At 43.9% G+C, this 12,462-nt stretch overlaps 1 protein-coding gene across 1 annotated transcript in view; it reads right to left on the reverse strand.

The window, feature by feature from the left end:
* The window catches only part of LOC306706130 (voltage-gated inwardly rectifying potassium channel KCNH6-like), a gene marked incomplete at both ends in the record, with an annotated part of 63,741 nt that overhangs the window by 49,726 nt on the left and 1,553 nt on the right, over positions 1-12,462 (reverse strand). Inside the window, one exon of the mRNA XM_079173041.1 lies at positions 8,950-9,180. Within this exon, the coding sequence (XP_079029167.1) occupies positions 8,950-9,180 (231 nt within the window). The remainder of the gene's footprint in view (positions 1-8,949; positions 9,181-12,462) is intronic.

The following is a 12,462-nucleotide window of genomic DNA, read 5'->3' on the forward strand; positions in this document are numbered from 1 at the left end:
ACATGTATACATGCATTTTTTTAGCTCTCGATATGTACATTTTTTCGACGGTATATGCTAGCCCCTCTGAGCCAGAGAGCCCCCAAATTTGGGGGCGTTGTGTGTCGTGTGCAGGAGGTTGTCCTACACTATATTCTATCTGGTAATTGCTTAACTAAATGGGTCAGAGTGGATCATCCTGTGCATACCATTGCCAGCAATGAACATTTAAAGGTGGGACATTACAGGCAAAAACATTTGTGTTCACGCATTGGTCAATTTTGAGAGTAAGAGCTGTTTTACATCCATAACATGTCTCCTTTAGAAAAGTGGAAGAGAAAACATCCCAAATACACATTTGGTTGTTCATATCACTACTTTGTCTATCCATGTGTGTAGATTACTCTCACCAAAAGTTGCAAAGTTTTAGATATTTGCTGATTTCTGCATATTTAAACATATATTCATAAAACCTAAAATACAAAAAAATAATTATCTTAATGTAAGTAATCAACTCAGAAAGTTTCATGACTAAGTCATTTTAACCCTATACCCCCGCAGTGTCATGCAAAATGTATGTAATTATACGAGACATATCTTTAAAATTTTTTGGGTGGGTTACATACACCAAGTAGCTGTTACATACACCAAACTCTCCAGTTTTATTCCTCTCTATATTCTGAAGGTTTTTAAGAAGGTGTTAGTTCATATATCCTTCAAAGCCTGATTTTTATAACATTTTATTCCTGAAAACATGGTGAAAATTGATTTTATAAAGGCTGTTGACGGTCATATCCAAAATTCCCTCTGTAAAACAGTTGACTCTCATATGTCACAAAATGACACAATCGTTTTGAACCTGACTTAATTCAATGTTCAGATTTCTGTTCCGGAAATGTATGCAATGTGCACATATTTAATAAAATAATGCCTCACTTGCATATTTAAACAGAAAACCTGTAAAACTAAAATATATTCATCATTGTCTTATTATTTATTAGTTGATCACCTGGGGTGTCCCTTAAATATACATATTTTGGAGAAATACACTGTAAATGGAAATTATTGTTTTGCACTTTAACCTTAATGTAAATGAGCCTTTACCATTTCAACACATAGTGGAAGCTTTGAAGCTGTGATAATTACTGATGACTGATGACAAAAAACCATAAACTGTACTGTGATGTTATGTGAAAGTAATGAACGTCCTCAATGAGAATCAAGTATTGTGTGTGGCTGATAAAAGTGCTGATAATTACATTTGTGATACATGTGTTTTTAATAATTTTGACCAAATGTTTAGTGTAACATAGCACTGCAGGACATTTTATTAGATTTGCTGTATTATTCATGGACCTGGAGCAGAAAGCTTCGTTACTTCCAACTCCTGACAATGAAGGAAACATTGTTGTTAATCTTGCAATCAAACGGGAAATCCTACATACAAACTAATGACAACATAATGAATGGATAACTTTGTGTCATAATTATTGTACATGTCTTTAATTCACTTCAAAACAGAAAGGGTCATGTATACAGACTGTCCTTGGTCTTCCATTGAAACAGGATTTAATGAAGGAATAAGGCAGAACGGAGTGTACTAGGCTTTGTTTGTGTGTGCGTGTGCGTGTGCGTGTGTGTGTGACAGTGGCAGACTATAGGAGTTAGTGTTAGGGCTAAATTGACAGCCAGGATGGATTAACGGAGCTCCATGCTAACTTATTCTACCTTAATGATATCCCAGTGACACAGCTGGAAGACCATCTGCTGTAGACCATGCGCACACAAACACACTTTATAGCGAGGGATGATTCCAAAGTGATAATCCATTAAGACTAAATCTTGAACTGTACCAATCTTTTTTAATACAAAAGTTACTTTCATCAAGAGAGACTAATAAATTAAACTAAAGTTACGGATGTAACTACGGTTACGGTTGAATCCTGGATGACCGCCAGAGGCAGTGCTTAACACTGGATGTCATCAGAATCAGCTTTATTGGTTTATTGCGTGCGCATACATGGAATTTGACTCAGGTTAATCTCATCGTACACACACACACACACACACACACACATGAAATATATACAATAAACAAGAGAAATATAAGAAAAACAAGGACATTAAAGACAACAAAGTAGAACAGAGAAACTAAGCATAAACATTTAACATTTAAGTACTATGTAGAATATAAATATATATCTAAGAATATATATGAGCATAAAGAACAACAACAATAACAATGGACAATGGATTTGGGATATTAGTGCAGAAGGTGATAATAGTGCAAATAGTACAAATGAAGATGCAATATGTCTGATTAATTGTTCATCGGAGTGACAGCCACTGGAAAGAAGCTGTTCCTGTGTCTGGTGGTTTTGGCGTAGTGCTCTGTAGCACCTACCAGAGGGGAGGAGTTGGAACAGCTTGTGTCAAGGGTGTGATGGGTTTGCAGTGATCTTTCCTGCCCGTTTCCTGACTCTGGAGGTGTACAAGTCCAGGATGGGGGGCAGGCTGGAACCAATGATTCTCTCTGCAGACCTGACAATACGTTGTAGTCTGTTTCTGTCCTGTTTGGTGGCCGAGTCAAACCACACAGTGATGGAAGAACAGAGAACAGACTGGATGATGGCTGAGTAAAACAGGATCAGCAGCTCCTGAGGTAGGTTGAACTTCCTGAGCTGGCGCAGGAAGTACAACCTCTGCTGGGCCTTTTTCCTGATGGTGTTGATGTTGGAGGCCTACTTCAGGTCCTGGGAGATTGTGGATCCCAGGAACCAGAAGGTCTCCACAGCAGACACAGTGTTGTTGAGTATGGTGAGGGGGGGCAGTGTTGGGGGGCCCCTCCTGAAGTCCACTGTCATCTCCACAGTTTTGAGCTTGTTTAGCTCCAGGTTGTTCTGACCACACCAGAGGCCGAACAGCTGATGAGGCCGATGACCGTTGTGTCGTCTGCGAACTTCAGGAGTTTAACAGTTGGGTCCTCTGAGGTGCAGTCGTTTGTGTTGAGGGAGAAGAGCAGTGGGGAGAGCACACATCCCTGGGGGGCACCAGTGCTGATAGTCCGGGTGCTGGATGTGATTTTTTCCAGCCTCACCTACTGCGTCCTGTCAGGCAGGAAGTTTGTGATCCACTGACACGTGGATGCTGGCACAGTGAGCTGGGAGAGTTTGAGTTTGAGTATTGCTGGGATCATCCTGTCATCCTGAGTTCAGTCCTACGGAATCTTCTCGCGAGTTCACGGGATTCCGAGTGACCAAGATCTCTGGCGGTCATCCAGGATTAATAGAACCGTTAACTCTGTAGTGTTCGGTCACTCGCCTTGTATCCATAGGCAATGGCCTCCACTATCCAGTGGGACAGGCGCTGTTTTGAAAGAGCACAGCCCTTCTTAGGCCCACGATAACTGACAAAGAGCTGCTCCGACTGCCGTATGCACGAGGTAGCTTCCACATAAGCTCTGAGGGCTCGCACTGGGCACAGCAGCCTTGACCTCTCCTCTCCTAATGGGGGGTCAAACTGCGCAAGCTGGATAGGCTGGTTGATATGTGAGCGTGTCAACACCTTTGGGAGAAATGCTGCATTAGGCCACAAAGTGACACCCGAGCCATCTGAGTTCCACCTCAGACATGATTCACTCACCGACAGGGCATGCAGCTCGCCTACACGTTTGGCTGAAGTGATGGCAAGGAGTAAAAAGAAAAAACGTTTTGGCCGACAGCCATCTCGGCTCTGCCCGTGCCAGGGGTTCAAAAGGGGGTAAGCATAGGGTGTCCAGTACCAAGGTCAGGTCCCATGCAGGGTCCTTCGGGGCGCTCAGGGGATGCAATTGCAGAGCTCCTTTTAGGAAGAGGGACACTAGTCTGTGGCTCCCTACTGTGTCATTGTCGACCTTAGCATGCTGCCACGAAATAGCAGCCACGCATACCCTCAGGGTAGAGGGAGACCGGCCCTTATCTAGGAAGGACTGTAGGAACTCAAGTACAGCAGGCACGGGGCAATGTACTGGGTCCTTGTTCTGAACCGCACACCGGTCAGAAAACAGCCTCCACCTGTTTTCATACTGCAGACGGGTAGATGGCGCCCTGGCATTTAGAATAGTCTTTGTGACTGGTTCTATGCAGCCACTCAGCAGCCAGTCGGGCCTTCCAGCGGCCAGACCCATAGTTGAAGGCGGCTGGGATCGGGATGCCAAATCCAACCTCCTAGTTGCGACAGGACGTCCCTCCTGTCGGGGAGGCGTCAGGATGTCCTGCAGCAGAGTCTGTGCAGCAGGGAGATCCAAGTCCTGGCTGGCCATAAGGGGGCCACCAACATAAGTCTGTGGCCCTGTTGAAGAACTCTGAGAAGCGTTGGCAAGCTCAAAGGGAACAATGGAAAGGCATAAAGAAGACCCTCTGGCCACGAGTGAGCCAGGGCATCCTGACCCAGAGGACTGGTAAAGAGATCCACCTCTGCCCTGCCAAAGAGGCCCCTGATGTTGTGTACCACGTCTGGATGAAGCCGCCACTCCTCAGGTGGAGGCTTGTGACGGAACAGGAAATCCACGACCTGGTTATGTTATTCATAAAAGGATTGAGAAATGAGATGCATTACTGCAGTGACTGCGGTGGTGGTGGCTCATTCAGCTCCTCCCAACTACCCAGATTAATCAATTTCCACTTCAAACACATCCATTTAGTGAATGATAAATATGTTCCTAAAGCTGTGCGTAAGCAGAAAGAGTTTGTGTGTGTGTGTGTGTTTGAGTCCTGGATAATCTTTTGGCTCTTTCCATTAATCTCTAATCCGTTGTTTATCATTTCTATTGGCTCTAATGAAAAATATGATCCTATTTCTCTCATTGTCCCTAAAGATTGGAACGACCTTCACTATGACCTCAGAGCACACACACATCATGCTCTTCGTTCCTGTCATTCTAACACAACAGCCCCTCCAGTTTCTTTCTTCCCTGTCTGCTTCTCTTCACTTTTAGAGAGCATTTATCAATGCCTTTTTCATACTTATTCATGTATTAGGTTAGTTTTGGGTTTAAATACTTTTTACTCTATTTTAAGATAGTATATTTATTTCAATGCCTATACTTGTATATAGATTCTACTGACGACTTCCAGTCGCCACAGAAACAAGGACATAGTTGTTGTTTTTCACCCCTAGAGAATATTCAATTTCTATCCTTGTAAATACCTATAGATATCAATTCACCCCGCCCCGGACGATTATCGATAAAGTATAAGAGGGCTGAAAAACTAGCTGAGGCACAAAAAAGGCAAAAAAACAAAAGGTACTCATTAAAGACTAGTTTAATTAGTGCAGGTGTTTTTTTTTTATATATACACACACGTTACTATTGTTTTGTTCGTTAGGGTGCTGACTGCTAGGTCTCCTCCAAACGGCTGTGTATCAACAAGGCCCCACGTGCATGAAGAAATCACCGCAGCTCTGTTGGAGATCCAATAATCTAGGAGGGACCCTACAAGGTCTGTACACATTAAAGAATAGTTATTTAATTTACACAGCGTGTTTCATCTATATATTTTACTATTGTTTTGTCTTGTTTTGTTTATCAAGGGTTTTGACTGAGAGGTCCCAACCCCGCTCGTCCCTGTGTGATGAAACATCCATAGCTGTGGACTAGGGCTGCAACTAACGATTATTTTAATAATCGATTAATCTGTCGATTATTTGTTCGATTAATCGATGAATCGGATAAAAAAACAAAAAAGCATTAATTTCCAACCCTTTATTCAAAAACAGAACTCACAGTGCAAAGAATCTTCAGAAAGTGCACAAACAGGTTGCTCGAACATTCCTGAGCTGTTAAAGTAATAATTAAAAAAATAAATGGACTAATATCAGGAGTGGGGTTCAGCGGGTTACCCACGCCTCTCAGTGAAGGGTAGACACACGCCGATCCACTCAGTGTGGCGTGCGTGCAGCCCCGGACATCTAAGGGCATCACAGACCTGTTGTTGCTCAATCTCGTGTGGCTGAACGCCACTTGTCCCTCTAAGAGGCTGGACGCCGACCGCACGGGGCCGCGTAACTAGTTAGCATGCCGGAGTCTCGTTCGTTATCGGAATTAACCAGACAAATCGCTCCACCAACTAAGAACGGCCATGCACCACCACCCACAGAATGGAGAAAGAGCATCAATCTGTCAATCCTCTCCGTGTCCGGGCCGGGTGAGGTTTCCCGTGTTGAGTCAAATTAAGCCGCAGGCTCCACTCCTGGTGGGGCCCTTCCGTCAATTCCTTTAAGTTTCAGCTTTGCAACCATACTCTCCCCGGAACCCAAAGACTTTGGTTTCCCGGACGCTGCCCGGCGGGTCATGGGAATAACGCCGCCAGATCGCTAGTTGGCATCGTTTATGGTCGGAACTACGCCGGTATCTGATCGTCTTCGAACCTCCGACTTTTGTTCTTGATTAATGAAAACATTCTTGGCAAATGCTTTCGCTTTCGTCCGTCTTGCGCCGGTCCAAGAATTTTACCTCTAGCGGCACAATACGAAGTGTCCCGGCCGTCCCTCTTAATCATGGCCCCAGTTCAGAGAAAAACCCACAAAATAGAACCGGAGTCCTATTCCATTATTCCTAGCTGCGGTATTCAGGCGACCGGGCCTGCTTTGAACACTCTCATTTTTTCAAAGTAAAGGCTTCGGACCCCGCGGGACACTCAGTTAAGAGCATCGAGGGGGCGCCGAGAGGCAAACATCTCCGCGACTTATTGAGTGGCGTAATAATCACGCGACACAACGAATCGATAATGAAATTCGTTGCCAACTATTTTAATAATCAAATTATATCGATTTTATCGATTTGTTGTTGCAGCCCTACTGTGGACGCCCTCCAACAGGCTGAGCACTCATCAGCGACTATTTCGGCCCAGATCACCACCGGCCCCGCTGTGTTTTTTGTGGACCATAGTGCCGCGTCGGACTTGCCCGAGACTGTGTTAGCATTCGCTGCTGCATCAACCAGTGAGTACGACATAGTTTCACCGCCCACTGCATGGCCTGCCCTCATCCCCACGGAGGACATCGAGTCAGTTGCACAGCGGGCTGTAGTGCCTCCTGATATTTTACAGTGGGTGTGTGATCACTGTATTGGTCCTAATGATATGTGTATCGAGTCCGCAGTGCCTAATGATTGTGTACAGGGTTTTGTTGATGTAGACATTTCCCCCAGTTTATATGAGGGTTTGAACCTGGGGGATACATTACACTCGCTGGATTCTGTTTTTTCATCACACCCCGCTCTGATTGAATTGTGTGATTTAAATGTGTTTGACTTTGATGTTACGGAGTCAACGCTAGACGCGCTGGCCCCTCAGAGGGGGGTCTCTGTACCTCTATCAACAGTTGTAAATCAGAGGACCTAAGCACCTGCTGATCAAAGTTGTGGGAAATGCAGACATTACCTGCAGATGTGGGGGAGGCATGTTCAGCAGCCGATAAAAAGTTTGACCAGGTGGATACAAAGATTACTCTGCTCAGTGAGGAGTGGCTGCTATGGTTCATGAGCAAAAGCTGTGTTTAGAGCAAGTTTGTCAGACATATTCAGAGCCTCTGTTTAGGATTATCATGGATATGGGTACAACCCTTGAATGCCTCTCAAAGCAGAACGCATAATTCACAAACCATTTGTACACACTACTTAGAGCTAGTGTTAGGAAGTTAAACAGGTCATTATCCTTCGATCCATCCATTATCTGTAACCGCTTATCCTATTCAGGGTTGCGGGGAGGTCTTTCACCAATGTTTCTGACTGTGAGTAAGCCACCTGGGTGTATTTTTTTAGGGGCAAATTTAGTAATTTGGGGGCCCAGCCAAACAACATCCGGTCTTACTGGGAATGTTGGTATTGATAGTGATATAAAAGAGGCTACTGAGACTTTTTTGGGGATGTAAAACTATTAACTATTAATAGTAAAACTATTTGTTGGAGCCAAAATGTGGTTTTGTTGTTTTCTTTTGTTTTTGAGGGTAACACAGGGTGAATTTGTGTGCAGTTCTGGCATGGATCAGTGGGTGGCACATTGCCCTGAAAGTGCATTTAGGTAAGAGCCTGGTAATGAGCCAGGTGTGTGTGTGGACAGGAAGCCAACAGTTTTTGACCGTCTCAAAGCAACTGGTTGTCTCAAAGAAACTAGTCGTATCAAGGCAACTTGTCGTGTCAATGTGGAGTTGCAGGTGATATATTATCCAGTCCAGTATCCTATGTGTTTCTGTTATGGTGTCATGTAACCGGAATAAATGGATCAACGGATCGAAAGAAAGACAGCACATTGGACAATGAAATGTTTGTGGAACACGCGTCCGAACAAGTTCTCCCGTTCACCCCCTAGTGGCATTTAGATAGAAAAAATGGATATTGGTTAAAGTCACTACACTATTAATACCACACAGTAAAGGTCCTGCATTCATATTTTTACTTCAAGTGAAAGCTAGGCATTATGAGCACAATGTGCTTAAATCACATTTGACTTGCTATATTTTGTGAGCCAAATCTGAATCTGCAACGTAACGAGTAACATTTTCCACTGAAGTAGAAGTACACAGTAAGTAGTATAAAATTGAATTGCATATTTTAAGTTTGTTGGGGGCCTTTTGTCAGTCATTTCGGGGAACAATGAGTTAAAATTGTAACACAATTCATTAATTTTCGTTATAATACATCTAAAGCTGTTTGGACCCCCAGGCTGCCTTTCTTGCCGGCAAAGTCTTCCCCTGGTACTTTTCCCGTGAACCAGAGTGTATTTCCCCGGGGTTTCTGATGCGGGTGTGTGACCGTACTACTATATGTCATGGCAGGTGTGTTGCTGAGGACCCGAGGGTGCGTAGTGTTGGGAGTGAAGTGGTTTGTATGAGCAGCAACACCACAAGCCAAACATTCTGCCCGTTCTGAACAAGCAAGTATTTAACAGGCACTGTACGAGTGTATGAAAATCAGGGTTGACGGGATCCTACCATCTTTAGTGTAGAGGGAAATCTCCACCTTCCTCTCCTCGGCTCCCAGCAGTGCTTTAGCCATCTGGGCCATCGCCGGTCTCTTGGTGTGAGGGCCATAGAGGAAGCTACAGGTGCAGGGCTTCTGCATGAGCTCAGCCCGGGTGTAACCACACATCCCACAGAAGGCGTCATTACAGAAGATGATGGCACAATTCTCCACCTGTGCGTTGGCAATGATAAACTTTCGATCTGTGGAGGAAGAGGAAAGAGAAGAAAGGAGAGATTAGGAGGACAAAAAAATCACAGTACACACACACACATGTTGAAAGCCGTGACTGACATTTTTTAACCTTAAAAAATCACACCCAAATAGTCTCAGTATATGAAACATAGCTTTGACAGATGCACATTAACCAAACCCCAACAGGTGGCCCGCGAGCCAGACATTTGGTTTACTCATGCCGGTACTGTGAGGAATTAAATTTAGAAGTGTTTGTTAGTATGATTTATAGCACCAACTAGTGGTGAATAGTAAAATGTTAGAAGCAATGTTACATGTGTTAGAAGCATGTGGAAATGCCACTTTGTGCTTGCCAAATGTTAGAAGTGTTTACAGTATGTTTACAGTGTGTTTACTATAGAAGTGTTGAACCATAAAAGAACAATCATTGAGTGTATTAAATATGTATTAGACTGTAAAGGATAGTCAATAGGGAAAGATAGGGATTTTGAAACAGGCATTACAGGGACCACTATGACCATGAGGAGAAGAGCCGTGAAGTGAGACAACAGGAAGTGACCAACGACGCAAGAACGCGCAGAAGGATCATCTGATCACACGCCGGGTGGTCACGTGAGGGCGGTCAGCTGAACGGACCCAGGGAGGGGCCAGCTGGATTTGAGCCAATTGTAACACTGATAAACTTTATGACTCTTTGAAGTATGAAGAAGGATGCAGAGGAGGAAATCGAGCAGTTCGTCACATCTTTACCTAGAGACATCGTGAACTCTTTTCCGCGGATCATATTTCTATTGATAGTGTAATTCACTCTGCAAATTGTATAGCCTCAGTAAGATTAAATACCTTTTGATTGAAACCCAGTATTTGTAGATTTCTGAGCAGCTCCACTGTGAAAAGATTCAGTGGAGCGCTCCGAGCAGCCTAGTATCCTCGTGTGTAAACATCCAGGCCTCCACAGTACTGGCCCTTTGGCAAAGTGTGCGCTGCTCTACTTTATTTTGACCTTATCCCACATCGTACACCTGATCTATGCAGTAACAAGCCCATAACGAAACCCCTACCAATTGAACACAATTGAGTTCAGTACCTTATTAAGCACTATGAAGAAAACCATCAAAACATCTCCAAGCCCTAAAACACATCCCCCGTACCAGGTACTCAGCGACGCCACCCAGTGAGCACTAACCTGGATTTCAATGTTGATTTCTGGTTTAAAACGCGTTGAAATGGAGTCTGAACGTTTAGACCTATTTTCAACGTCTTTTCAACCGTCTAAATTACGGTTACAATATCAACATGTCGCAAAACACAAATTTCTTTTAAAATATTGATGGTTTAAAATAAAGAATGAATACAAGCATGACGGGACGCTGCATCATTAACGGACAATAGAGTCCAAATCAATGTAATTAACACAATGACAAACTCACAAGAGCAGTCGCATATATCTATATGACAACAAAGCCACAAATCAATCCAGCAGACCTGCAGCGGATCCACGCATTCCACCACACGAGCACGAGCCATTCAAATATTATTCATAAAAACGCCACGCTTGACAAATGAACAGGAGTAACTGTAGAGGTAAACAAACGAACTTCACTTACCAAATGTTGTCTATCCTCCTTTCTTTGTTGACAAAGAGTTTAATCCCAGTACATCAGTTCCAGTAAGAAGTCCTTCTCCATTCATTGACGCCAGTCGAGCCTCCCCAGTTGTATTTCGCCGGTCGTCGTCGGTCTTCCGCCGCCGTTCGGTTGTCGTCTTCGACCGTGGACCGGCGAAGGGCGGGCCGCGGTTGTGGAGCTGTTTCCCTGCTAACGTGGTCGTTGAGTTGTAGATCCACTCGAGTCTCTCCAAAAGTACCGACGCTCAGTTAAAATGAAACACATTCACAGCCATAACATGTGCAACGCTTCTCCGACGCTGCATACAAATCCTTTTCCTGGCTGGTCAGGGCTGCTAGCTGTGGGGTCATTTCTTACTATGTCCAGTTTGTTCGGAAATGTCCTTCTTGAGAAAAGCGTTCCCAGTAACTCCGCCACTAAATCCGTTTCTCCTCCTCCTTCCGCCATTTGATGTTAAAAAAACAAAGCTAGGTAAAAAAAACATAATTTGCCATAATTTCTTCCATATCGTTCCACTTGACTGCTACAACCTAAGTTCTGCTAGCAAGCATAAGTTTCACTTTAGTCACGTGCTCGCCCACTGACCAATCACAGCACACTATGCACCTTGTGGCAGAGCTGCACCTGGATTCTGAGCGGCAGTAATGCTGACGTAGCTGTAGGCCTGCAAGCCGCTCTGGCGCGTCTAAGAATCTCAAACTAAAGATCTGATTGGTTGACTATGACAATCATAAGACTATGACTAAGACTATGACAATCAACAATATCGTCCCCATTCACTTAACCTGCACATGGATTCACTGGTGAGTCTGCAGGCCTGGGGCCTCGCTTCTTACCTAGAGACACAGAGGTGAAATCTGATTGGATAAAATCTCTACTTAAAATAAGCTGCACTGGAAGCAAAGCAACTGAGGAACACAGTAGCTGTGCATTGAGAAAATAAGATAATGGAAACAATATTTGTATAAATTATAATACATATAAGAAAAAATATTAAATTATAAAATAGCTATAACTGTGATTCTGTTTAGCCCACCACTGGCTGTAGCCCATCGTTATAAAATAGTTGTAGGATATTTTACATGTAAAATACACGGCGGACAGCGAGTGGGCTGTACAGTTTAAATGTGGAGGACGTGAGTAAAACTAAGTAATAGTAAGAACACGGTCAAATCATTGTTGTTTGGCTTATACATACCTGCAAACTTGTCGCTTTTTGGCGAAATTTGCCGTTTTGAATCAAAATATATCATCCACGTGAATCGTGTAGATCCGTAGAGTTGTTTTTTTGGGGGGGGGGGGGCAACTGGCCAGCCAGCGTTTCTCAGATTGGAGTGAGACGAGGAGAAAAGGTGATGTCGTGATCTTCGCAATAAAACATCTTTGATGTGACGTGTCGAGTCTTGGCCAATCAGCGTTAAGATGTCTACAGCGTCTTTCCCTCCATTAAAGTTTAAGTTACGTTATGTACCGTTACCGTTCAGACTTGCTGGGTTAAGGATAAAGTCCACTGCTTGCGGAACTTTTTCGACTGTTAACGTTCATCATTATCGTGATTTAGGAGGAGAAAACGTAACGTGATGATGCCTGGATAAAGGTGGGGCTGGGTCTGGATAAAGGTGGAGGTCTACTCTAAACAGACGTGAGTACAGCTTCCTGCTG

This window comes from Pholis gunnellus (assembly GCF_910591455.1).
Source record: "Pholis gunnellus genome assembly, chromosome: 14".
NCBI classification, from domain to species: domain Eukaryota; kingdom Metazoa; phylum Chordata; class Actinopteri; order Perciformes; family Pholidae; genus Pholis; species Pholis gunnellus.